Source organism: Rhea pennata, chromosome 2 (genome assembly GCF_028389875.1).
Source record: "Rhea pennata isolate bPtePen1 chromosome 2, bPtePen1.pri, whole genome shotgun sequence".
Taxonomy (NCBI): Eukaryota; Metazoa; Chordata; class Aves; order Rheiformes; family Rheidae; genus Rhea; species Rhea pennata.
The window spans coordinates 5843796-5871317 of NC_084664.1; the positions used below are offsets into that span (position 1 = coordinate 5843796).

The 27522-nt window shown below is 44.7% G+C and overlaps 3 protein-coding genes across 5 annotated transcripts in view; 1 reads left to right on the forward strand and 2 right to left on the reverse strand.

Moving 5' to 3' along the window:
• The window catches only part of DLEC1 (DLEC1 cilia and flagella associated protein), a 39107-nt gene extending 28197 nt beyond the window's left edge, over positions 1-10910 (forward strand). Inside the window, exons 28-38 of the mRNA XM_062570854.1 lie at positions 617-687; positions 1582-1796; positions 2806-2940; positions 4120-4242; positions 5017-5111; positions 5203-5287; positions 5807-6007; positions 6891-7052; positions 8083-8236; positions 8839-8959; positions 10663-10910. Coding sequence (XP_062426838.1) covers positions 617-687; positions 1582-1796; positions 2806-2940; positions 4120-4242; positions 5017-5111; positions 5203-5287; positions 5807-6007; positions 6891-7052; positions 8083-8236; positions 8839-8959; positions 10663-10786 — 1486 coding nt within the window. The 3' untranslated portion in view covers positions 10787-10910. The remainder of the gene's footprint in view (positions 1-616; positions 688-1581; positions 1797-2805; positions 2941-4119; positions 4243-5016; positions 5112-5202; positions 5288-5806; positions 6008-6890; positions 7053-8082; positions 8237-8838; positions 8960-10662) is intronic.
• ACAA1 (acetyl-CoA acyltransferase 1) lies at positions 9609-24388 on the reverse strand. The gene is made up of 12 exons (XM_062568761.1): positions 24203-24388; positions 23003-23096; positions 22641-22698; positions 21588-21667; positions 20967-21009; positions 19053-19151; positions 18266-18346; positions 16077-16267; positions 15795-15974; positions 14881-14936; positions 13951-14096; positions 9609-13036 (listed from the first exon to the last, which is right to left on the reverse strand). The coding sequence occupies exons 1-12, from the start codon at positions 24386-24388 to the stop codon at positions 12961-12963; spliced, it is 1290 nt and encodes a 429-aa protein (XP_062424745.1). The 3' UTR covers positions 9609-12960.
• A 636-nt stretch (positions 24389-25024) lies between these two features.
• LOC134136747 (mitogen-activated protein kinase kinase kinase 3-like) overlaps positions 25025-27522 on the reverse strand; it is a 74073-nt gene continuing 71575 nt past the window's right edge. For all 3 annotated transcript variants that reach the window (XM_062568763.1, XM_062568762.1, XM_062568764.1), the window contains one exon: positions 25025-27450. In XM_062568763.1, the coding sequence (XP_062424747.1) occupies positions 27222-27450 (229 nt within the window). In that variant the 3' untranslated portion in view covers positions 25025-27221. The remainder of the gene's footprint in view (positions 27451-27522) is intronic.

The window sequence follows — 27522 nt, forward strand, 5'->3', positions numbered from 1 at the left end:
ACTTTGTGGGGATGGAAATGAATAAATGATGGCAGTCCTCCCCGTTTTCCACAGTACAGTGCTCCACATCCATTTTCGTGGACCAGAGAAATGAAGAAGATGGGGAGATTTAAACCCTCCCCTGCAGTGAGCTGCATCTCCACATCTTGGTAAGCGTTGGTTTCTGAGGACTGGGGCACTGCTCACACGGCCAGCTGCTGCACAGCGCTGTCTCTTCTCTCTGCCTTTGGAGAGCTGGAGTTGCACGGCACACTGCAGCGGGAGGGTTTGCAAGGTCAGCTCTGTAATGGGGCCTAGAAAATGGGATTACTGTCCACCATTAAAGACTCTTATGCACGTGGAAATTTGTCTCTGGTGTGAGTCGCACGATATAGCCATTTGCTGCTTCTATCAGTCTTTTATCAAAGCTAAGTTCACATGTGCACCCTGAAGCATCTGAGAGAACTGACAAAATTGGAAGATCTGATTAAGTAAATTAACACTGTACTTCTGAGTACTGGCCATACCTTACCAGTGCAGTCAGGCATTTCCCCTTATAAACACACCTTTAATGAAAAAACATTGCAAATGTTCACTTATTTTCTGCACATACTAACAGCAAAGTTCCTCACCTCAGGTTTGGTACTCATGTCTCTGGAGGGTATCCTGTCTCCCGGAGCGTCCGACTCAACAATCCCACTCCCTTTGGTAAGGCTGGCTTTTGGACAGCAAACATCATTGACACTTGCATAGCGCTACTTCCAGTAATGAAAACATAACTGCCCAGTAGCATGTTAATTAACTGACCTTCTTGTCTCTTAATCAGGATGGCTGTTGTAAAGACAATACTAATACAAAGGAAAGTATCTCAGCTGCTTTCTAGGTTAGCTAGCACAGACCAATAGCAGATGCTGTCAGGTCGTTAGCTGTGTTTAGCATTACAGCATTATTGTGCGTGTTACTCTGTTTCTGCGACAGCAAAGCCAGTGAGCTTCAGCCACAGGCTAGTGGAATAGTATAACTGACTTGATGCGTTATTACTACGAAACAGCAGCACATCCTAGCCCAGAGAATCTGGGTTTTCACTCTTTGTTAAAAGGACCTTCATTCAGGGTTTCTCATCTTGTTTTGCGGAATGCTTCCAGCACTAACCCTGTCAAGCAAATGTGCCCTCTCCTCCTTAGTGGCATCATTTGGCTTTTCTCTGTTTAGTCTTTTTATCTCTGGGTTAGATTTTAAGGTCTTCAGAGCAAGGGTCAAATATCTTTTCTTTTCTTTTTTTTTTTTTTTTTTTTCCTGAATGCCATCAAACACATTTGCTTAATTAATATAATACTCATAATTTAATGGCAATAAAGGCATAATTTGGGACCTAGAGACTTGCCAAGCTGTAATAATGACATAGCACACATCATAAGTAATCTGACTTCCCCTGGTCCTGAAGGGACCAACAAACGTGGCAAAGCTTAAGAGGTGCTCTAATATAAATCCCCAGTTGCTGGACAACAAACTCGTGACTTGATCTTCTGATTTTACAATCACAGCAAAGCTATGAGACTTCTGAATGAGCAAAATTAATTGTCCTTTCTCCTTTTCAATTAGACATTCGCATGGACTGGGAAACTTACAACCAAGAGAGAGATGATAAAAAGCTGATAGACCTTTTGGTGGTCTGTGGAGACCCTTTTCCTCTTAAGGACATAGAGGAAAGTGAGACTGCATCAGTTGGTAGCAATTCAGAGTCAGAAATCATGTTAAAGTTGGATCAATCCTCCATCCTCTGTGAAACTTCTTCAGCTTCGCAAACCACAGATGAGGTCAGCTATTAGTAGTCTGTTTTTTGTATTGCTGCTGAGATACATGATGGGTTTCTTGGCATGAAAGGTTAAAAACAATCACATGCAATACGACATGTAACTATGTTTTGGGTTGTTAAAAGAAATGTCAACTCCTCTCATAGTCAAAAAAGCATACGTTGCTGAGGGCTATCAGTATCAGCAATGAGTTACCAAAATGGGCTATAAGCTAACTGCTTTTCAGCTTCTCTATGTCTTAAAATTGTTAGAGAAGCTGATCAGATACATTTTAAAACTGTCATTGACAAACTAGCATTTTTTTTTTTTACGGTAAAAGTGTTAAGATTACTCCTCACTTTGAATCTGCTTATCTCATGGGTTGTTGATGGTGGCAACATCTGCTGTAGTCAGAGAGCAGAATCTAATCAGCAAAGATCAGATTGCAACTGGTGCTCTGGAGGTATTTATCCCAGTGCCAAACTAGACTGGTTCTGTTACTCTGTTGTAATGTGATAACATCTGCTATGTGTGAAGCTTCCTATAATATGGTAATTTTCTGTCCAGAAAGGCTGAGTGGCAGAGAGAAGGTGTCATGAGGGATATATATATTTCTATTACAAAGTAAAAAATTTACAGAAAAGATATTAAGGATATTTTCCCTCTGTTTCCCCTCAGATGGCACAGTTGTTCTGAATAAAGCTCTTACCTTTCTTGTGCTAGAAGGGAGAGCTATTGCACTGGAATGCTGGTGAATACGATGGGCCAAAGATCTTTCGGTTCAATGCTTCTCTTGGCTGAACAGGACTCAAGCATGCACATTTTCCGAGGATTTTAGGCACAGTTTAGGAAGAGCTATCCTCCGTATGAAAAAATTCACAAACAGGAAACATCCATGTATCCAGTTTTTGTGCCAGAAAGAAATAAACTGACTGCCTTACTCACCAGTGCAGCAGTTCAGTGTAGACTTCACTTGCATTCCTTCTTTGCAGTGTAACAGTTTTAACCATTCCCTGCCCTCCTGTCCCTGCAGTCTTCAGACACGGACAGCAGAAAAGAGGAAATCATCACTGAAGAACCTACACTAAAGAAAATAATCTCTGTACTTATACGACCTCATGAAGGGGTTCCTGCCGACAACCCCTACTCAATAACTCCAAGGCAAATAGTAAGCTGTGCATTTTGTTTGTGTTTAGGTTTAGTAGATTTTGTGGGGGACAGTGGAAACAGAGGCAGGAGGAGAAAGCTTTGGGTTGGAGTAGAGTTCAGTGAACAGTGAAACAGTAGCCAAGAGGCTTTGGGATCTTGAAGGTGACCACGAGATGAGTTTGCAAAGTCATAAGAAGAAAAAAGCCTTCCACCTTCAGCATCTAGGCTGAAGCTTTGGAAGCATGTTATTTAACCAGTGCAGACTGGTTAAAGACTGGGTAAGAAGGTCGATCTGAGATAGCCTGGATAACAGAGGAGTCTCTTTGAGACACCCTGTGGCTGGTGTAGCTAGCAGTGAGCTAGGGTTAGCAAGACTCACGTGCAAGGTGCAGAGCTCATTAGCTCCAGCTTGGCTCTGGCCACGCTAGAGCTCAGGCAGGGCTGCTGCGTGACACTAGCCTGAAAGCACTACAAACCACATGACACTTGAGCTTGCAAACTTGGCTGGACTTAACTCTGCAGGGAGATGGCTAAGGGGTTGCTGCAGCGCTGGCATGATTTAACCACTACCTGCGTAATACACATAAAGAAAGCAGAATCTATTCTGTAGATCATAGAAAATCCACTGTGGCTGGTCTGTGAGTTTGATTATATTCCCTGCTGTTGTGTAAGTAAATAAAAAAATGGGTAAGAGTAACCTGAATTGTAAAATAGTCATATCTCAGATTTGTAAGTCCTCAGAAGATGTTTCTTTATGTCTCTGAGTGCTGTCAATTGTGGGAGAGTCAACTGAGTTATGCATGGAGAAAGTTGTTAGGAATAACTGGGCAGATTTTTTTTTCTTTTCTTTTTCTTTCTTCTTCTTCTTTTTTTTTTTTTTTTTTTTTTTTTTTTTTTTTTTTTTTTTTTTTTTTTTTTTTTTTTTTTTTTTTAAGACAAACAAAGTCTGTGTGTATTCGTAGAGGAGATGGTTTGTGGCGTTACTTAAATTGTGTGGACCTTTACGAGTGGTTACACAGAGATTTGCAACCAAAATAATTAAACCAAGTTTGTTTTCCCATGGTGTCATTTCAGTGCAAGGCCGGGCACAGCCCATCCCCAGGAGCTTTCAGTCACTTTTAGCTGCTGAGCTCGGGGAGCGCTTGTGCAACCCCCGCGCAGCTCCCTGCGCTGCTGAGCAGCTATGTCTTGACTGCAGGTGATTCCAGGAGGTGGCAGCATCTCCGTGCGCATCTGCTTCACCCCGCAAGTCCTCCCAGAGAGCACGAGTGAAGTGCAATGTGAAGGGTTTGCTCTGGGTTTCATGAGCCTCGACGACAAGGTAAACTGACCGTCACGGCAAGGCTATCATCGATGACTCCAAAATGACCAACGCCCTTTCTGTAACACCGTGTTCAGACTGCTGTGTACCCAGCCGGCCTGCAGAAACAGTCCTGTTCCTGCTGCCCCGTACACCCGTCCTCAGCTAGGGTTGTTCATTTGCTGCATTTGCCTTTTAGCCTGAAAGCGTTTGGGGGTTGGAATGTCACCACACTTGTCCAGCAGAGCAGACCCCAGCTGCAGGTCCAGGATTTGAAACACTATCGCAGCAGTAGGGTTTTTAATAGCAATAGTTCACAGTGGCGCTGACACTCAGGACTGCTGAGGTCTGTTCCTGGCTTTGCAGCTATGTTCCTGTGTGCATTTGGACAGCATGTTTCTCCGCTGGGAAACTTCCTCTTCAAAACCTGCAAGCTCAGCTTACAGGCTAATATGAGGTGTGAATAGTGTTTTATGGATCACTCTGAGATTCTCTCATGTGAATCATTGCCAAGGGGCAAAGTGTAACTAATGAACAATAATATAATATTTAATAAAAACTTCCCTAATAACTAGAGGAAGCAACATCTGCTCCTGTATTAACCACAGCCATTCAGCGTGCAGAATACTGCTAGGCTTTTGCTGCTCCTTGCATATTGCCATCATGTCTTACAAAGAAGCAATGTGTTATCAAGCAGAATTTCTTTCTGGCTAACAGCTTCTCAGCCTAAAAGCTAGGGTTTGGGGGGGTTAGTGCTATCATTTGTATATCATTTCTGTTTCACTTTGTCATCAGTTTGCACAGACAGTGCCTAACAAAGTACGTCGTAGACACAGTTACGAAGTTCCGCCGTTACGAATAGATTTGCAAGCTTTCCTCAGGCACGCGCTGTAAGTACCACCCCGCGAGCAGCTCGGGCACTCGCAGGGTGCGTCAGCCCGCCGAGAAGGGTTCTGACCCGCTCTGATGCTTTACATTCAGGTTAAAAGTAGACATGGATCACGATGAAGGAATGGTGTTTTACTCTATGGCAAGTGATCTCATACCTGCTCAGCCTCTGCTAGGAGTGAGTATCTTGCACGTTGATGTGCTGCTGTGCTGTTGTGAGAATTCACAAGGGTGTGCACATGGTCTTTAAACTACATCTTTAATACCAGTGTCCTCATAGTGCAGTTCTCGATATTGCACATGGGATATGTAAAACTAGAATATGGACATCTACAAGTTAGGAATAAGTGAAACTCAGTTCAGAAAATAGCTATTTCATAATTCTTTTGAATTGAAGAATTTCTTAGATAGAAGAATAAATAGTTATTTGCAGGACGTAAAGGTCTGATACCAGAATGAGTCACTTTTAGAATAAATGATGTGGTCAGTTTCTGGGACTCTTGACACTTTTAACCTTATTACATTGTTTATAATTTGGGTTTTTACTGAAGAGCTTTTGAAAAACACAAGTAGAAAAGATTGGACTGCTTTGGAATAACATCTTTCATATCTCTGATGCTGCTGAATGACCAGATAGACTAGGAGAGACATCTCAAGGGAGTTTAAACTGACCATTTTTGAATCATTTCTCCACCAGGTTTTGACAGATTCAGTAACGACTCAGAGTTTGAAACTCATCAATTGCACCAAGGTTCCTCTGTACTTCAGGTTGTTTCTGTCTACACCCTTCAGCTTGTCCATCACAGATCTCCAAAAGAACACCAAAACATCCCACAGCAACAAGGAAGAAAAAGAGCAACAACCGCAGCTTGCTCTTTATCCACAGCAAAACGTGCTGGTAGGCTCAAGAATAATAATCCTGTGCCAGGATAGATAGTTTAGTAATAATTGGTGTGTTAGCATGGGCCAGATGAAGCGAGAGAAAACACAGGCAGGGTAGAAATCTCCTCATAGCAGGGAAAACAGTGGTAGATGATTGATTGGCAAATGCTAATTGTGCCTGCAGGTACAAGATATTTTTCCTCCCATGGTGCTGCTGTGCCTTTCCTGTTGTCTCTGACACAGTGCAAACCCTTGCAGCAAACCCTGCATGGTTTCTGGAGCTCCCCTAGATCAGTGGCTAAATATATGTCGGACTAAACACAAGATCTCCAAAGTCTGCATTCCCTCATTTCAGATTTGTAGATAAAGGTGCAGGGAGTACAGAGAGAAAATAATTTGGTCAGTTTTGGGTGTACGTGATGATAATAAAGGAGCCAAGTCCTGGGTGCAAGAACTAGCTAGCATGCAAAGGATGACTAACCCTCAGCTGCATTTCTGAAGTGTGCCTCTTATTTTTCAGGGTACATTTTGACTTAGAGACATGCAAGGTTTAATTCCACATGCAAGAAGAAGGAAAATTTATATATTTAAGCTAGTTTGGGGAATATATTTGTGGACTCAGGACTTTGTTTTGCTAGAGACTTTCTTTCTCCTGTGATTCAGAGTTTGGCTGTTCACCTTTACACTCCATCTACGTGTATAGCTTAAAGATAAAATACAGCTATTTCCTATGACTGTCCACTAAAATGCTGTGTTCCAGTGGGAATTTGGTCACTGGCATAACACCTTTGGGTTCCAATGGGGAAATGCATGCTTGGGCCTTTGAGCAGTATTTACTTTGGATTTCCTGCACACAGTGTCTTCTTGTGTGATGCTCATCCGAATTCCTCTTCCCACAGGTGAAAGTGTCATTTCACACAACTCTGGAGTTACTTACATATCAACATCTGCCTGCCAGCCAGCTGCTTCCTGGATTCCAAGTGCTTCAGTTTGAGAATGGAGATAGGAAGCTGAAGTTTGATCAGAATCTGGTCATTGAATATGGTAACCACACAACCCAGGTAAGGCAGGAGGATGACAGCTCTGGGCAGTGAGAAAGGGCTATGTTTTAGAAGCATCTTTGATTCAGAAGGAGCGCGCCTTAACATTTACTCAGCCCTGAAATGCAGCCACCTCTAGAGTAAATTGTGTCATGCAGTCAATGTGAATGGCCACAAATTCACAGGAGGAGGCAGAGCAGCCTTCTGTTGAAAGTGCAAGTGACTCTCAGGTTGATGGAGCAGTCTTGCGTCAGCACCCTGGTGTTCCTACCCCTGCTTTCTGCAAAAGCACTGTTTGATTGCTCAGCATGGAGGCCTAGATGATGCGTCTTGACAAAAGGGCAACACACCCAGTCACAGTATGACTCTCAATATCCTTCTGAGACATGGAGTCAGGACTGTCTCAGTGAACACACCAGGGACTGAGTCACTAAGCACTGCCTCCTGCAGTACCCAAGTGTTTCTGAAAGTCTCCTGAGTCTGTAGTACGATCACAGCCCATGCACACTTTAAGACTGATTTATTCCAGATTGAAGGTTATAAACTGCCCCCCCCCGCCCCAAATCTTCAGCAGTTCCAATACACTGCTGGTAATCTTTTTCATCCCAGGAATTTGTGAGGATTGATCTGTAAGAACCAAGCACCGTATCTGAGATACAGTCAACTTAATAATCTTGGGCAATCTGCACAAACACCATGACTCACAGTGGGCCATATACAGTCCTAAGGGACTATGATATGCTGTAATGTCTGCATTTCCACAGAAAACCCTAATAATAAATCAGAATATTTACTCCATGTTAATTCATTATGATCATCATGACTGGTTTGAAAACCTATCCAAAAACAGTAGAACGAGCAACAACTTAATTTACTCAAAGCTGTAGAAGGGAGACTTGATGGCATTACAGAAGAACACAGACCATGTGCTGCAATAGAAATAATCTTGCTTTAATGCTTGAGATGAGAATGATTCAGCTATAGCAGATATTGTTAATGCACTGCAAACTAACAATCTTTGTCTTTCCCTTCCTCTCTTGCTCTTTTGCAGTTGGTCCCAGTGACTGCGTACCTTACTGTTCCAGTATTGGAGCTTTCTTGCAACACACTTGATTTTGAGACCTGCTTTGTTGCACGAACCAAGACTGAACATGTCTTCCTGTGTAACAGGAGTGGCTGTAGAAGTTACTGGACTGCTTTGCTAGGTATGCTGGTTTTGAAATTTGATTTCCTTTGTTATACAGTTTCATTATTCAGTCTTTACTTAGTAAGACCCCGTGCACACAGTCAGTACGTAGCCAGCATACAATGACATTCACTCCAACATACTAGGTCTGCTTCTGATCTCTTGCATGCTTTTTCTTTAAATTAATTGGTGTATATCTCTGCTGATTTCAGCAGTTACACCAGATTTAACCAAAAGATTGAATCACAGCCATCACAGTGGATGTGCTTTGCTCATTTATAATGCGATCCCGAGAGGTATTGAGAAGCAGCAACTCCCCATGAGTTCAGTTTGGGTCGGTGCCTAATGAGGTTAACAACAGATGAGCTTCAAAGGAAAGTAGATCAGGACCTTGTTATTCTGTCACAGAGGCCATCAGTCAGCAAGTTCCCCTTGCTTAAAGGATGAAAACAGAAACTGCCCCCATGCCTAGAAAATCGCCTGTGACAGTGCACCCCCCCCCGATTTATTAGTTGGCGAGCGAGGAGCTGCATGGTTTTCTTACACAAGGGTTGCATGAGGTACAAAACTATGCAAGGGGTCTTGTATCGGTTTGTTTGATATTTGCCCTCTCCACTGCAGATGAGCAGGAAAGGCTTAATGACTCGGAGGTGTTTTCTCTCTCCCCTGCCAATGGCGTTTTGGAGGCACGCGAAGGGGACCTACCCACCAAAGGCATTTTGCAGATCCGCTTTACTGCAAGGTACAGTGACAGAGCTGAAATCATAGCATCATAGAATCAGTAAGGTTGGAAGGGACCTCTGGAGATCATCTAGTCCAGCCTCCGCGCTCAGCAGGGTCACCTAGAGCATGCTAGACAGGGTTGCATCCAGGCGGGCCTTGAAGATCTCCACAGAAGGAGACTCCACAACCTCTCTGGGCAACCTGTGCCAGTGCTCTGTCACTCTCACAGGGAAGAATTTCCCCCTCTCGTTCAGGCAGAACTTCCTCCTGCCGTGTTGTTCCCTGACAAGGCCATGCGCAAGCTGTGAGTAGTCGCTGAAAGCAGCGATGCATTCTGCTCTGTTCTTGTTTTACAAGGCTGCTCACTTTTTTCCCCCACTTCTGACAATTCCCACTCCTGTGCTAATCAGCTGGTGCTTTTTTTTTTCCATCTAACCAGGTTCCTTATACTGTTCCCACTAAGGGATTTCTTTTGGAGTTATCACCCTGAATTTCACACTGTAGATTTACTTACCCAGTTGAAATCATGCTCTCAACAGCTGTTTGCATGACACACTGGCTAGGTACCACTTGATAAAAGCCCCCTGAGGCTTCTCTAGAGTAATGTCCTTGAGAGAAGGCAAATCTCAAGCCTGTAAATGATTGCAGAGGCAGATAGGAACATTGAATTCTTTATGCATCCAGCAGTTTATTAAGACAGAGGAAGAAATGGGTCTGGAGTAGTTCAAAATTCCAGTAAAAACATCTGTTCATTGTGCACGAAAGCACTATGCTATGTCCTTTGCAAGCAGGCTCAGGGATCCTTCATTATAGTTTACGTGGCTTTTCTCTAAAACAACTTGGTGAATTCCTTTAATTCCCTGTATGCTTTCAGAGTACCTGCTGATAAAGCAAACAGAGCAAAATATCGTTCCAATGCGGTGACACAATTTATTCTCCTCTGGCTTAAAAAGTAATGGTTTAATGTTTAATATAAGAGCCATGTTGGGTTTATGGAATTTTTGCCACCTCTAGTCCAAAGGTTTTTCTGAACAGCAAAAGATAACGTGGGCTGCAGGCAGATGACAGTAAAGACCAGACGAGAGCAAGGTTTACTTGTGAATGACAGAAGCAGTGACCCAAAGCTTTAAATTTTTTTGCTCTTATTAGGGAGCTGCAACTCCTGTGGGAAAATTTATCTTCCATTACACATGATTTTCCTTGCTGAGATCTTTGGACCAGGGACCTGCAGAGGTTCCTGCTAGCCCAAGTTTTCTAGGATGACTTTGAACATGCCCAAAGCCTTTTCTTTTGTTTGACAACAAACACATTAATCATCATGCCAGAAACTACCAGAAAGCAAGTATGTTGCTGTATAGTAGCCAACTCTTCCATTCAGCTCTAGAGGATGAATTTCCAACACTGCAGTGCTCAGAAACAGCATGGCATTAGTAAAATAATTATATGGCAGATGTAAAATGATTTTAGTAAGTCAGCCAGTCAGTCATCTCTCCATCTCATTTCAATAAAATGTAATTTCACAACTAGAAAAGATACTACAGTTCTTTCAAACATGAAGTTAATAACCCAACATCTTTACCTGAGATGGAGAGTAGCATTCTTTTAACATATGCTACGTGTAGCAATGTAGCTCCATTTTCCTCCACAAAATTACTAGTCTCATCCTTAAAAAGAGAATTGTGTCCAGCTCTAACTGAACTGTCTTTTCCCTTTGCATTTTAGGAGTAACATTGTATATGAAACTACTGTGATCATTACTGGGATGCTGGGAGAGAAGCCTTGCAAGCTATGGCTCAGGGGACAAGGAACATATGATGAAAAATATGAATATCTAAATATAACTTAAGACATTGTGGGATAAATGTCAAGGTAATGGGTCAGATTTAGAAATATCATTAGCTGATCTGGTATTTTATCTACTTCAGTTTTTAAATATGAACTGAAATTTTAACAGAATAAAATTTGAAGTTATGAGGAATAAAAATTTATGGCACTCCAAACAGTTACAATCTCATCCCATGCTATTACTTTTATTGCTGTGCTAAGCTTACCAGAACCCACAAAACTAGCTCTACAAAATAATTTTAAATTGCAAAGCAGCTTTGCTTACAGCATAAGCAAAGTGGTTTTGGCCTGAAATTATAATCAAAAGACTGTTGATATGTTAAAAAGAAGGTTTTCTTTGGAGGTGCTTTTTTTTATTTTTCCCCACTCCTCATTTCCCATTAAAAGGGGCAAACAGCAGCAGCGAGAACCAGCGACCGAGGCCAGCGTTCCTGCTGGCTGTTTGTTCAGTGCCTTACATGGCAAGAGAGAGTTCCAGCTTTCCCTAAACTCCCTGGAAAATCATCAGCCTGCACGTTTCATCATGCCTGGGCATTGGGAACAGCCCCGTCAACTAGAGGGAGGAACCAATCTTACTTTCAATTCTTTCCCCTCACATGGTTCCCATTTACTCACACTTCTCTTTTAGCTAAAGTAATATTAAAAACATGTAAAGGTCACTGAAATTCCCACTTCTGAGCCTGTTAATTTTTCCACTCCCATCATGTAAAAGACCTTTGCTGAAGGCAGGGCGAGTGGGGAAGATGGGGCTGCAATCCCCAGCAGAGGAGACCAAAAGATGAGGATCGCTGCCTGCTGCCTAGTTTAAGGCAGACTTGTCCCAGCAATGAGAATTCATTTTGTCCATAGGAACCCCAGTGTGCGAAATGGAGCCGTGAAGATGTGAAGTGCCTCTCTGCCTGCTCTCGATAATTCCATCCTTTCGCTGTAAAACACAGCATGCCAGATTGCCCAGTGAGACTGGCTGCAGAACAGGAATGTGAGAATATAAAATAGCTCTACTCAATCATAACCTTCAACTAACAATCATAATGAAAAGGATACAACATATTGCGAGAACCCAAATATATTACTAACTGCAGAAACAAAAGCCAGGGCAAAGTACTTCAGTCTGTGTTACAAATTTAAACTTCTCTAACATGTCAAAGACAATGCATACATTTCTTTTTCAAGCACTTAGCTCTCCATTTTAATAATCTTTCTGTTGATAAGAGGAATGCATAGGGGAGAATTTTACAGTATGAAAGGTATACATTTGTATCAGCACTGACATACAGAGCATGGTGGTGACAGTCACGTAGTGCTTGCAGCAAGAGTGATATGCTGAAATCTGTTCCATATTAGGTAATTAAATATCCTTAAACATAACCTTGTCTTCTAAGTTAGAATCCCACAAGCTCTTGCAAAAAATGTTGTAAAAGATGAATGACCCTTTTGAAATTCCTAGCAATTTATGAAACCTTTTCTCTTTAGGCACCCTAAGGGTTTGTTTGATGAGAGAAGCCTGGCTCGTGAACGTACTGCTTGCTAGTCCTTCCATTTTGCCCCACTGGAGATTTCACTTTTTTTTTTCTTTTTTTAAAAAATAAAAGAAAAAGAACCCAAAGGTTAGAATGCTAAAGCATACCCTTCAGCATATGGACAGTTTAAGACACATTCGAGTTGTAAGTTGGCTAGAACAGATGTAGTCATAAAGGAAGTGTTACACATTTTTACACTGCTTACAAAAAATAAGGCTTTCTAGAACGCTTACAAGTCTGATTCTTAAAGATCTTTGTAAGAAAATCACGGAAAAGCCTATCATTTGCACTAGTATTTTCATTTTAAGTGACAGTTGTAGAACATCTGTCCAACAAAATGACTCTCTGATGAACTACTACTCTCTGATAATATTCACAGAATAAAGGGATCAAGTAGATTACAAATATTTATTCATACGCACCAGACCTAGGCCTGTATTTGAAGTTCAGCTGAACACATTTCTCAGGTTAGGATGCATTTTAACTCTGAAGCAAATGCCAGATATGTATAATTTAGTCTACTTAATTTGTGGCTAAAATTTGTAGGTCCAGTAATGAATCCCTGAAATCACTTGATTTCACAGTGCAAATTGTTTGCTATTACTAGAGAAGGCAGAAAATTAGGTGCTGTATTGTGTCTTCAGTACACTGGAGTTTAGTTCCCTGGGTACTCAAATACTGCTGCAGCTCCCATGCCAGTTCCAATGCACATTGATACAACGCCGTATGCTCTGAAACAAAAGAAAAAAAGACAGATTAAGGTTTAGATTATCCATGAGAGGAAAAAAAAAAAACAAGACATTTGAGCTACCCACAGCTCTCCAGAGTTGCTAATAAGATTTTACCTCTGGAGCAGTCCCAGCAAAGCACACAGACACGTATTTATCTCCCTGCTTTCTCAATGGGAGCAGTGTGCCAGAAGCAGCCTCCTTAATCACCTGCCTCAAACTTACTATAAGTGAGGTTTACATAGGAGAACAGCTTTGATTCAGAGAAGTTATAATGAGGAAGAAACTCCTCCTTTCCTGTCTCCTGCTATAGACTTTTAGGTGGCTGTGCTGTGCGCTACTCAAGATGAATTTGTACAGCCAGATGCTATCCAGCAGGACTTGTGGAAAAATGGGAGTTCTGGAGAAATTCGCTAAAAGCCCATTTTCAGACCCCGTTCTTCTACCTCAGTTAAAGACACTTCAGTGGTTTGTGCCCGATTTGCCTGGCAGTTAACAGCCTGCCATCACTGTTGTCCTCTATATGCCAGGGTACGGCTCATCTTAAAGCCCAGCGAGACTGTACGTGCAACCCCCAAAGGGAGTGACAGCACCAGCCAGCAGTAGCTACAGGACTTCGCCCAAGCACCAGGAAGAAACCAACTCCCAGGCACTTCGCTGGGACTGAACTGCCGCAGACAGCAGCCCTCCCATCTTGCTGCTCTCCCAGTGCTGCTGTAACCTCGCACTACGGCGAGGCAATATATAGCCCTGTGTAAAGATGACTGTTGAGAATTCACATTTAAGGCTACCAAAGGGATAGAAATACCTAGAGCAAAACACACCAAAAGCATAACCCAAACTGATGGTTACTTCTGAGCCTAAATTACTTTGATACACTTAAAGCACTTACGCTAATGCTATTCTTCAGGGCTCACCTTTTCCCTCTGCGCTTCAATTCGTTGAGCAAAGTGACAACTTGACGAGCACCAGTACAGCCCAGTGGGTGCCCCAGAGCTATGGCTCCACCGAGGGGGTTGACCTTCTCCATGGGAAGGCCCAGCTTTTCAATGCAGTATACGGCCTAGAAAGACAGGGAATCATTTCACGGAGATATTCTTGCCTCTGTTGGTTCTCAGCCTTGCTGCAACAGAGAGCAGACAGGACTGCAGAGAACACTTAGTGGTCTCCTCCGTCCATGCAGAGGGATGGCAAACAGCTGGGCAGACAATCCTACGCAGGTCCAGGGGCCTCAGAAGATTTGTACTCAAGATGAATCTAGCTCAAATTTATGTCTTCTATTGCACAGAACCCAAATTGTCAGATCAGCTGCTATGAGAACCTTTAAATATTAAATAATTACTATATCAATCAGAAAAGAGGCTAGCTCTTTAATTAAACCGTGTTTCCCAGTGGAAAACAGTGAACTACACATCCAAAGCATAGAAAATGAGCTAGCTAGACTAATAAACATCATCTGAAATTGAACCCACATGAAGTTTCTACCTTTTATTAGTAGCACCAAATTGGTGAGAATGCAACACATTCCTACTGAAACCACTCTATAAGAAATTACATCTCTTAAGAACAGCAAATTTTGCAAGTTAGTATGAGGACACAATAGCAAAGATTCGCATTCAGTGGATGATATGTCCAACTTCTTTTTTTTTTTTAATATATTAAGCAACATCCTGCTTGTTTTCATTTGAAGAAAAATGGAAAATAGTCTGTGCATGTTATTAGCAATTCATTGGACATGTAATGTGTGGAACGAGTTCAAATCTTAATTTGAAGCTGAAGTTGAGACCAAGCTGTATAGTCCTGGGTTACCACACAACATAACAAGTAAAACAAGATGATCCACTCACCTGGCTAGCAAAGGCTTCATTAATTTCATATATATCAATATCATTCAGAGTCAAACCTATGGTTCAGAAAAGTCAGGATTTAAAAGGAGATATTTTTGCCTTACAACTACATTAGAGAGAATAATTCACTTCAAGCCTCCCTTTATGAATTCTGGTTCTGCTCCACTGCTGACAACAGGGGGACCGTGGCTCGCTAGGTTTACACGCGTGTGTAAGACAACAATGTCTGAAGACTGCAGAACGGCTCATTCCATGGTGTCACGTCACTGAGCTTGCCAAATTTCCTTAGATTAAAGGTGGTTTCTTTGCAGAGGAATTATAAAGATTGAAAGGGTATTTCAAGACTGAAAGATAAAACTGTAGCTGAGCACATGACAGGCATGATGACAGGCAGGCACAACAGCAATCATGAGCTACAAAACTTGCTACCCTTACTACCCTGTGGGTGTAGTAAGAACTCTGAGGAAAGCCTAATCCACTGCTCAGAGCCCAAAACCGTAACTTTGGACTGTGTAAGTACAAAAGGGAACCCAAAGTGTTCCAAGTCGTAAGGATGCATTACTAGTGAGACTGATTTGTTGGTATGAAGTCACAGAAGAACACCTCGGTCATATTAAAGGAAAACAGTATCAAATAAGCTCCGAGTCTCTTGCTGCACGTTAACCATTTGTTGAGATTGTCCAGGGATTTAATCCTGGGCTGCTAAAAGGTGAGTGAATGCAAATTCATACATCACTACAAATAAACAGTATTAAAATAATCACAGGCAGGATCCCTTTCAAAGTTTTGAATTTAAGCTCACTGTTCCTATTGCAGATGGCTGCACATGTTAAAATTATATAGTCTCAGATCTCTTTCCACAGAATCTGATTTGCCACATGTGGAACAGTGTGGGAACAGGGGGTGGTTCTTACCCGCCTTCTCCACAGCAACAGGGATGGCGTAGGCTGGTCCGATGCCCATAACGTCAGGTGGGACTCCTACCACAGCAAAGGATCTGAGCACCCCCAGGACGGGGAGCCCTAACTGTGCAGCTTTTGAGCGTTTTGCCAAGAGAACAGCAGCTGCTCCGTCACTGACCTGGCTGGCATTACCTGTTGGGAGAGATCTGTTAGTACCTTTTTTGGCTCAGCACATTTTAGTACAAGGCAGGGAAGCAGCAGCAACGACTATATGAATTTGTTAACAGAGCTGACCTGCTGTAGTGCTACCGTTCTCTTTGAAAGCAGGTTTCAGCTTTGCCAGGCCTTCCAGGGTAGTAGAGGGCCTAATCCCTTCATCTTGGTGCACAGTGATGGTTTTTTGGTTGCCCTGGTCATCTACAACTGTGGTCTTCACTGGAACAATCTCTGTTTCAAACAGCCCCATCTGCTGAGCTTTTGTGGCTCTGTTGAAGAGGAGTACAAAAGTTCAGAGTAGTCTGAAGGCAAATTGCAAGAAGTGCACCAAACCAGTTACTGAAAGCATGAATTAAGGTGTGAGCTGGTTTACAGATACATCCTTGCTGAGAAGTATATGGGAAGATAATTGAATACTTATTTCCATTCATGGGACAACAAACTTCTTATCTGTGTGTCACAGGAAATAGGTCACAAAGAGGATTATATATGTATATGTGTGTGTGTGTATATATATATGTATATGTGTGTGTGTGTATATATATGTAAAAATGAAATATGTAACATTAAGGGGAATCTCTTCAAGCTCAGGTGACAGGACTATACACTGCTGAGTACAATCCTAGCTGCTTCCTCTAACTCCTTCGTGACTCTGCTGGGCACCATCTGCACACAGCCATGAAGCTGTACTTGCCTAGTGGTAGAGGCACATCACAGCTGGAAGAAAATAAGTAAATCTTGACGTTCAGAAGTCAATTCTTATTTCGGAGGGTTTAAAACAGGACAAGTCTGCTAGGCCTCTACATAATACAGATCACTTCCAACAACTTAAAGAACAGCTAAAGTTTTACCCCCTCCTGGCTCATCCTACTAAAGACAAGTTGAGCTTTAGACTCTGGACTGTAGGTATAATCTGGCACCTAAATGTCACCTTTTAACCCAAAACGATTCCAACTTTCGTTGTATAGTTTATGTGACCACACAGCTGGGAATCCCTTCATTCAGCAATACAGCAGCAGTGAGGAAAGGGCCTGGTCACAGTGGCATAAACACTGCAGTAAGAAACAACTGACATGAGGGAGAATGCAATTAGCTAAATTGGAATAAACTCACAACACAGATTTAATTCTTACAGGGGAAAAAAAAAAGATTGATATTTTATACTAACAAGGTATTTAAAACCTGTCACTGTAGAGCTGATTTAGAAAATGATACCTCCTAACAGCACAGCACCCTTTACAGAGAACAAAAATTGCGACTTACAACTTGTTTCAATCCCTCATCACTTTACACTTTAATTCATAAAATGAAAATAATATTCCCAGGTAAGTGAAAGAAAGAGTGAAAGGCTGAAGGATAAATCAGTAATGCCACAGACATCCTGAGACTGAGGCCAGAAAAAATAAAATACAATTAAATTAAATTAAATTAAAAAAAATTCACTCCTTTCCTCATGTGAGAGGTGAGGACTGTGTTCACATACCCTTTTGTGTTATCAGCTTAATGTCAGTGAGAAAGGCTGGCACGCCAAGTTCCCTAGAAGCAGGGCCAGAATTTAAAGGTTAACTGGCCTGTGCAGTGGCTTCCTGTATTAGATAAATAATTGGACCGCAACAATGCTTAAACAGACATCTGAAAGTTAATTTAACTCTTTGATGCCAGCAACTTTAATGCATCCCCTAGCAAGACTTGCTAACATACTCCCGTGGATCCAAAGGGTAGGTAAAATTACTGCCAAAGTCAACTAAGAGGGATGTTATTAGAGGTAGAATTGGACTCACTTGAAGCCAAACACCTGCAGCAAAGACAAGCAATTCTCAAACTCAGCAGTTGCTTAGGAATGGCCGCTTTCAAATATTCCCTTTTAGGAAAGATCCCTCTGGTACAACACCCAAATTCAGTTTAAAATAATACTGAGCCAAAGCCTCTACGAAAGCATTGAGCTGTACGTTGGTTTCAGAAAGTTCATGAAAATTGTAGCCTTCGGATGCTGAAAAACCCAGGTGTACTCAGCGCTTAAGGCCGGCACTTCCAGTGGTACGTGCGCAAGGATCGGTCATACGTCTCTCAGGAGAGTTCAGGATTCCGATTTCCTGTCACACCACCCAGGATCCATACTTGTCTTTGCTCTGACCATCTCAAGCTTCCTCACTCACTACTGTGTTTTGAAAGGCAATAAAGGCTGCACTTAACCACTAATGGGAAATAGCAGTGTTTTTTTCTCTCTGTATTTATTCCTTAACCAAAAGATGAAAAAGTGCATTTACTTTTGTTGAGAAGCCAAGGCAAAGGCATCTTGCTTCTTTCGGGAAACTCCAAACTTTTCTGCCACATTTTCTGAGGTTATTCTGGGGAAAACATCACAGAATTAATCCAATGACACATCCAGAAGAAAAACAATCAGCTTATACTAAGACAAAACAAGCAAAGACATACAAGCAGCAACTTCATTCCAAAGTCAAGTGCTACGTTCTCAATCCAGAACTGCTTGGCAGAAGCAGACCCTGGTTCAAATCAGCAACCAATCCACGGTTCAAATCTGCAGTGTGATGGGAGAGCAGACTCCCCTCTGGGTCCCATCCTGAGCAAAGCGGATGGCCCCCGTCTCTGCCAAAGTGTGGTCAAGTCAAGGGCGTTAAAGAATCTGGCAGGACAGATGTGAGAGAGGAGAGTTCAAGGCACCTGCTCCCTTCTACCTTCAGTACTACACATAGCAGCAGGATGTCTATTTATTAGCACACGGCTGCTTCTTTCTATGTGATAGTTCAAATTATGAAATTTAGCAGCATTTTCAGAAATCCTAGACGCACAAAATACTGTGATTCCCAATTATTTGTGCTCCTTAAGCCATGGAACTTTCCTGTAAGACAAGCAAAATCTTTTGTCAGAATGACAGATTTTCACTTCACACGATGAATCTGTTACTACAGCCAAGGAGGATGTAAATACAGATCTACGCTCGCTGTATTCAGAGCCCGATCCATCTGAAACAGAACAGTCCCTGAACAGACAATCTAGAAACCCCCTTAAACTTTGGGAAGAGGAAACACTTACCCCATAGGAATAAGGCAATCTCGAGCTTTGCTGTTTTCCATCATGCTAGAACTGATATCACCAGGGTTGTTTCCACTTCTGAGGGACATCGTTTCCACGCTAGACACAGAGGAAAATTTTGAATTTGCTACTACTGCTTTCCTGCTACATTTGCAATAATTGTTCAATTAAGATGGATCAAAATTCAGTATCTTGACAAATTCTTTTCTACTACTCTATACAAATGCAGGCAGCAATTAAAATCAAGCTCAGGCACAAGCTCCTCAATCACCAATATAAGTATCAACAAGAAATTGAAACAAATTGTTAGATTAAATTGTTCCTTGCTTTACTAGAATACAATACCTACATCAACAGTTAATTTCTTGTGTTTTCACAGCCTAGGAAGGAATCAGTAACTATTCTGGCACTCTCGTCTCCAAACGAGAGTGGTACTCATACGTACCACACGTGTACGTTAATACAGAAGGAGTAATTAACAAAAACAAGATATTCCTGGAAAATGCAAGGCAAGTGGACAACAGGTTTTTTCTGCAAGCAGCTTAAATACCCAACAGTGCATCCTAACTCTAACACAGGCCACTGCATTGCTCGACTTCAACTGTATTTATTCTCAGGTGGAAGTTAAGAATCAGGCCTTAAATTAAATCAAATTATATCTAACGCATTTTGCATTGCAAGTCATGCAGTGTCTCCATGTACAGAGTACAAGCAAGTCCGCTCAGATGGACAGCATGACTTAGAATAAAAGAAAACTCGTAGAAGCTATTTGTAATGATGGATTTTATGTCTTAAAGGAGTTATTGTAATTGTACAACCATTCAAGACCTCTAAGTATATCATCTTGCTGGATATTGACAAGCAACTTTTTGCACCAAGGAAGCAAAGGAAAGACTGAAAAGCATCACACATTCAAGCAGAAGCATCACCTGCAACAACCAAACGCTTGGTGTACCTCAGAGAAACAGGCCTGTCTTGCTGAGGCATTAATTTCATAATGGTCTAAGAGGGGAAAGGGGGTTCTCAGCCTCAGATCTTGCTCAACTGGGTATGTTTAGTTGTCGATACATTATAAAAATAAGTATTTTTCTGAATGCTGCAGGGTGACTGTGTGCAGTAATAATCCAAGAAAGACTGAGGCAAAGAAAACAAGAAACGCGCTATTCTAGCTTCAGGATTACCGAACACCTTTCTGTAAACTCATTCTTTTGAAGTAAATGAATGTGATCACTAGAATTTCTCTAGAGCCAACCTAACATTTATATCATCCTCTGGAAAACAGATACTTTTTAATAATCATAGGACAGAAGCATTCCCATTCAGGGCAGAAGAGCATCTCCTGCAAGGCTGTGAAACAGTTATTAGCATGAACAAGACATTTATTTCTTTGTCCAGGATAGCTCCTGTCCAGTTAATAGGAGGTTAATTAAAATGCTAATTACAGGCTCTTTCAGGCTGTCAGAGCTCTGCATACAAGTGGTACCCTACAGGAGGGACATAAATAATAAAAATATTTTTTTTACGTGCTTGTGAGAGATACTTAAGCAGAAGTCAAGATTAATCAGCCTATTATTGCAACCCCAGCAGACACGTCACTGAGACCAAAACTTCCAGAGAGTTAAAGGATTTTCAAGTACCCTCCCTCAGACCCTTTAGGATGACCTGATTCTCTGAGAAGTACTCGGAAGCATCTGGAAATACGTGAATCACATCTGCAGCCATCACCTGAGTTCAGGCCCTTATTTTAGAATTAATTCAGCCATTTGTTAAACGAGGACAGTATCTATCACCTGGGGGAGGGGCACAGAGATCTGCTTGGAAGGGATTTCGAATTCCTCATACAAGAGCTGATGCAGAAGGACAAAGTACTACTTTCAAGAAGCCTAAGTAAGTGCCATAAAAAGATATTCTTACCCACAGGCCAAGCCAATGTCATACGAGCCATTTCGGATGCCACCTGTAATGGTATTGCACACACATTTTTACTATCATTAGGAATAAAAGCACTTTCATTCCAAATGCATTTTTATGAACATCTGATGCACCTGCTACCATCAAGAGGAGTCTTTGTTCCTCGCTGCTGTCTGCTGGAACATGAGGCAGGTCAAGGAACTGATCTCACTAAAGACTAATCACGTCCTGATGTGCAACCAGAGAGTTGCCCAATGGAGAACGATAGTAAAACTGATCCTCAGAAAAAGCAAGATTACTTCTCTAGGTGTAAACTCACGTCTCTCTTTCTGGATAAATTGCAGAGGAGACTTATGAACATATGTAAGATATTTTAGCTACCATTTTTACAAAAAATAATTAGAGACCCTTAGCAGAAACGTCACTTCTGGTTTCAGGGATTTAAAAAAAAAAAAAAAAAGCGTTCAACCAAAACCAAACTGAAAATTCTTAATGATAGGAGGAATTATCACAATTCCTACTGCTCAGAGATTGGAAATCAAAGCTCCAACAGGAGAAATGAGTGCTGAGTCAGGGGGGCAGTGAATGCAATCTGAGTACCCACAATACTTAATACCCACTTACCAGCTATATTGATAAGAGCCTGTAACCCAGAGGAGCACTGCCTGTTAACACTCGAGCAAGGTACAGTCTCTGGGATACCACTAGAATAGAAGATAGTATTGGCAAAGTTTCAGTAACAAAAACTACACAGTAAGCTGCACATCTGAAGAGAATGTTAAGCTGCTTAATTAAATTTTAACCCTGAAATTTAGACAAAGATGAAAAACAATCCCATTACATGATTTTTGACCTATTTGGTCCTGTACCAAGAGAAAATAGAGGTCACATAACTTCCAAATTTAATTTGCAAGAGGATTAGCATGCTGTTTCCCCACAGGTCTGTCTTCAGCACAATTCTTCTTCGTAAGCAGCTCCCCCTTGCATGTCTAGATCCTGAGTTATGTAAAAGCTGTGACTAGCCCAGAAGTGCTGAAAGGTCCTGCAGCATTCATACTTACTGGAGGACTCTGTCTGCACTCCTCCGACGCAGTGGTCGTAAACTGATTTAACAGAGGGGAATGTCACTTAGCAATACAAACAGGCTGAAATATTTGGAAGCTTGACCCAACTCAAAACAAACCCACCATACTGGGAAACTAACAGAAAGAACTGAGACAACTCCATAATTTCAGGCCTATGTGGAGCAGCCTTACAATACAGAACAGCAGCAGGTACAGCAAGAGACCCAAAAAATGAGATCTCCTGCTCAGAGGGCCAGTACAAATACATGAATCTACCTCAACTCTGCCTTGCTGGGAAGGCTGCCAAGAGTGAGTGGAGTTGCTGGCCTTGCTGCTCCCCCTGTTCTGCTGATGAAGAGATTAGGGAAGCACTCCACTAAGCACATGGAGCAATGTTTGTTTGGAAAGGAAGGCAGCTCCTCACAACACGCCTGCCCTGCTTCTCCCTTCAGGGATCTCCGAACTCTCGATCCAAGTCCAATTTCTAGGCAAAAGACAATTAGCCTTAACTTCCAAGGAGTGCACGAGCCTTATCATAGCCTCTGACCCAGTGCTGCTCCGCAGCCAAGGCCTGAGAAGCCAAGAAGGAGCCTCAATCTAGTTGAGAGTTTACCTTAGAAATTGTGCAACTCTTGCAATCAAAGCACCAGCTCCAGGCTGCAGCACGTTTCCTGAGTGTAAAGATACGATTCCAGTCAATCAGTTGCATTTCCCTAGCTATTTCACTGGCTATGGACATTTACAGGATGTTAACACCCCCATGGGGTGGCATTATCTGACATCTAGATCAGAGCCCGATCACTTGACAGAAGAGCCATAAAGGATGTACTAATGTCATAAACCTAATGTTACAGTATTAACCCTTCCCAAACTCCAACTATCCACTTAGTCCCCCATCGGACACAAGGAACAGCCTGTCCCAGAGAGCTATCCAGAGCCAAGAGCTTCAAGACAGCACAGAAACTGTTCACTCACCTACACAGATATCTCCCAGGACCTCAGGACGAAGCTTGACATCTTGAAGGACAGCTGTCATAACAGCAGACAGCAGCTCATCAGGTGTAGTGTCCTAAAAGCACAGAAAATTTGTGTTACCTAAAGAGTACCAGTGACCACCTGTCACCTTCACACTGCTTCAGAGGGTCAGCGCACGATCCACATGAGCTTGGACAGCCTTACCCCACTTTTCAGCTCACAGTCTTAAGACTGTTGTAGTTTTTCTATGAAATCAGAACCATCTTGTACTGCTTTTACTCTGGGTATTTTGCAAGCACTGTAACACGCACTGCTTTCTTGCCTAGCTGGGTTTAATAAGATGCCTTGTAGGGCTTTCAAAGCTAAATAAATTTATTAATTATACCGAGTGATAGGATGAGACTTCAGCAAGACAGAGCCTTCAGGTTCATTCTGCGAGAGAAACAAGCCTGAACGATGGCCACTATATCCCACTAACTACTGGGCTCCCATGGAACGGATTCAGGGATTTCTGCGATCGGCAGTGTCCAATATCGGCCTAGAAACAGCTTTCAGTTAACGACCCGGTAACGTCACGTTATCGGGGTGCGGGGGTGCCCCAGGAGCGGAGCTGCCCGGCTGGGACGGTCGCTCTGCTTCCCCGCGGGGGCGGCTGGGCCAACGCGCACCTCGGGGCCTCCTGGGGATCCTGCAGGCCGTGCCGCACCCCAGGGTGGGGGGCACCCCGCACCCCGGGGCGGGGGGCTCAGCACCGCAGAAGGGGCTGGCAGGGGGTCCCAGCACCATAGGGGCAGCAAGTACAGGACCCCAGTGCTATGGGGCAGGAGGGAAAGGGGCTCAGCAACCTAGCTGGGAGCAGGTGGCCCCAGCACTTGGGGGGGGGTAGTTAGGGGATCCCAGCACTTGGGGAGGGGGCTCAGCACCCCGGGGGGGGGGACAGTAAGGGGTCCCAGCGCTCCTAGAGGCAGACAGGTATGGGACCCCCCTTATTTTTCTCTGAGGGAGGGGAGGGAGAAATCAGCAGTCTGGATGGCAGCAGGGGACCCCAGTGCCATGGAGGGGGGGGGAGGGCAGCTGGGGGGGCCCCGAAGCCCGGGGTGGGCCAGCACCCTGGCGGAACCCCAAAACTCGGGGGAGGAGGGCTCAGCACCTTAGGGGGCAGTCAGGGTCCCCAGGGGCGGGCTCCCCCCCCGGCCGTACCTTGAAGCCGCCGCGCTTGGCGCGGCCGATGGCGGTCCTCCGCCCGTGCACCACCACCACATCGTCGGGGCTGCCGGCCGCGGCGCGGCTCGCGCAGGGGGCAGCCCGCAGCCCCGGGCCGGGGCCGGGGCCGGGGCCCGGGGGGGCCCCAGCGAGGTGCCCCAGCACCACCCGCACCCGCCGCATCACCCCGCGCCGCTCCGCCCCCGCCGCCGCCGCCGCCATTTCCTAGGGCCGCGCCTCGCCCCCCGGCTCTGCGTGCGCCCCGCCCCCTCGCCGGCCCCGCCCCCCGCCTCTGCGTGCGCCCCGCCCCCTCGCCGGCCCCGCCCCCTCGCCTCAGACCAGTCTCGCTCCGGAATAGAAGGGCTCGACCCGGTGGCTGCGGGTTCGAGCCCCGGCCCCGGGCTCAGGCCCGGCTCCCCCCCCACCCAGGTTCGTGCCCCCAGTTCAGCTCTTGGCCGCAGGTTCGCGCGTCCTCTCCCACCCAAAGGCTTAAAACCCAGCCCCAGACCCCGCTGGCTAAACCCCAGGTTCGGTCCGAGACGGGCACCCACCACCCTACCCCCTGTCGCGCTCCAGGGACAACCCTCCCCCCCCCCCACCCCACTCGCGAGCGCGACAACCGCACCGATCCCCTGGGTCTAGGGACCCTTTCGTTAGTAGTTTAATTTGGTCCGTTTCTCTGCCCCTCGCTTCCCTCCTTTCCCCCAGGGGATGCGCCAGGGCGGCCGCAGCACCGCGGCCCAGGGCCTCTGCCCCACTTCCAAGCGGATACTGCAGGGGAGAAGTTTCTTCTTTAAAAACAACAACAACAACAACACATTTACATGGTATAATATTACATTCTCTTCCCCTCACTTCATTTTGTACATCAGGACACCGCAAGATTCTTTTTTTTTTTTTAAAAAAAAATATATATATAAGGCAAAGGCACCTGAGGAGCGAGTCGCACACACACACGCGCACACACACACACACACGCACACAGGGCAGAGGGGAGCCAGGCTGAGGGGAATTTTCTATTTTCTTCTCAGAAACCCCAAACAGATTCAATGAAAGGGAGAAAAACAGCCTAAAAGCTGTCTTTTTTTTTTTAATCCCCCCCTCCCGTAAAAATACCTCTACCCTCTTCTGACGAGACCCTCCCCAGCTACCCCCCACCCCAAAGAATTGAGTGAACTGATGGATTTGCTCCTCTCTATAGGATTAATAGTCCGTATTTCCTCCTGGAAGGCCTCCGGGGTGACCTGGCACTGCTCTGGGCCACAGGCACAAAAACGGGGGGTGTCGCCCTGCCCCGGAGCCGCTCTCGGCTTCCCCGACAGCAACCAGCCCCTCGAGCTTTGCAGACAAACTTCCTGGAAATATTTTCATGCATTTCCAGCAGCGTGTTAGTTCTTCCCCTACTGAAAACCACCACTATTTGTTCTTTTCACTGACATAACTCTTAGTTAATCTGCGTCCAGAGGTTTTGCATTTTTTTTCCTTTTAATTCTGTGGGCCACACAGGTCCAGACAAGGAAACGCTCCCGCTGTCCCCCCTGAGGGCGCGAAGGCCCAACGCTTCCGCACGGAAGAATTCGAGGATGTGCAAAAAAAAAATAATAATAATAATAATAAAAAAATCACAGCCAACTGTGCTCTCAGCTTCCCCTTTGTCCCAAGCAACACTTTTCATTTTCAATGGAAAAATAAACCTGCGTTTGGTAAGTGCTAGTTTACCCTCCGCCGAGCTGCGTAGGAACGGCTAATGCGACGAGGAAGTGGGAGGTGAGACAGCGCAATTTAATTCGCCCCAAATGAGCAGTAATTTAACGAAGCAACTGGCTTCCAGGGACTCTCTGCTTGGCGCCATCTCAGATGCCCCGTTTGGAGGCTTCGTGGTTACGGAGCTCGTCCCCAGCGCATGGCCCCGGCCCAGCTACGCTCCTGCCGCAGCCCCGTTCCTACGGCGCGGCAGCACAGCTCCAGCCCCACGGCAGCAGCACCGGGCTCGGGTTATCAGCGCTAGGATTACGAGCATGCAGTTGCCTTCCTAAAGATCCCCTCGAGCTCCTGCCAAAACTCTCATAGCTTCAATGGGGAAAGGATGAAGCATTAGCTTGCGCTCAGCTCTGCGCGGCACCGGCATCAACATCATTTAAGCATCCTTGCCCACCGCACACCAGAGGTCCTCAAGAACCTTCAGCAGGCGTACCCTGCGGAGACTTCCCGCGTCTTGAGAAGAACCCCTCTCTCCGACTGTTGCACACACACATACACACACACACGCACACACACACACACACACACACACACAGAGGCAAAGTCAACTCGGCAGCTGCACAACTGCGCTCAACTCCATACTTTGTGCCGAGTCAAGCATCGCTCCTTGATTGTAACCGCTTAAGGCACAGAACAGTATTAAGTGTAGCCCCCCTGGAGACACTGGCTGGTTTGTCAACTTCCTGCTACCTCCAGGAGGAGGGTTCCTTTCCCCTTCTCAGTGGGGAACGTCTCCCCTACTCCATGGTCTGAGGATTATCTCCTCCAGCACGGCTGACGCCTGTGTCCGTTCCTCGGACAGCAGTCTGAGCGGTCGCCACTGAGCATCTTTCTCCTCCTCTGGTCCTGGGGATGCTGTCAACATCACTGTCATGCTGGGGGCGACGCATCCCATTTGCATCACTTTCCCATGGGATAAGTAACATGGCAAATGGGGAACCTCCCAGCACCCGCTGACAGCAAGGTTACTTCATCTGAGGCTGGCACCTGCACAGATGGGGCGTCAGGGAGCTCCCTCGTTCTGAATTTCTGGCAGATGGTGGTGGCCACTATCTCCAGGTTCTGATGGTCCCAAGCGCAGCTTCGAAATCAAACACCACAGTGGCCATTGAGATGAAAACGAGGCAAGATGGGACCTGCGGGGCCACCACGAGGAACAGCCCAGGGCTGAGGTCTGATCTGCAGAGTGCAAAGGGCCATGGATCTGGTGGCCACCCCCTCCCACCGCCGTTTCCCCATCCCCGCTGCCAGGCAGTTAGAGCCCACAGTTGACAAAGGGATGTCTCAGCAGGTCTTCAGCCGTGGGCCTCCGCTTCTCCTCCACAAAGATCTGCTTGAGAAAGTTGCGGCAGGAGTTCGAGACGCCGTCGGGGAGCTGGGGGTTGGTCGGCTGCGTCGCAATTTTAAAAATAGCTGCCATGGCTTCAAACTCTGCCCATGGTGGCTTTTCCGTTAACATCTCCACCACAGTACAGGCCACGCTCCTGTAACAATGCCAAGCATGCAGGGGGTGAGAAAAATGGTCCGCTGCGCACCTGAACCACGGCGCATTTTGC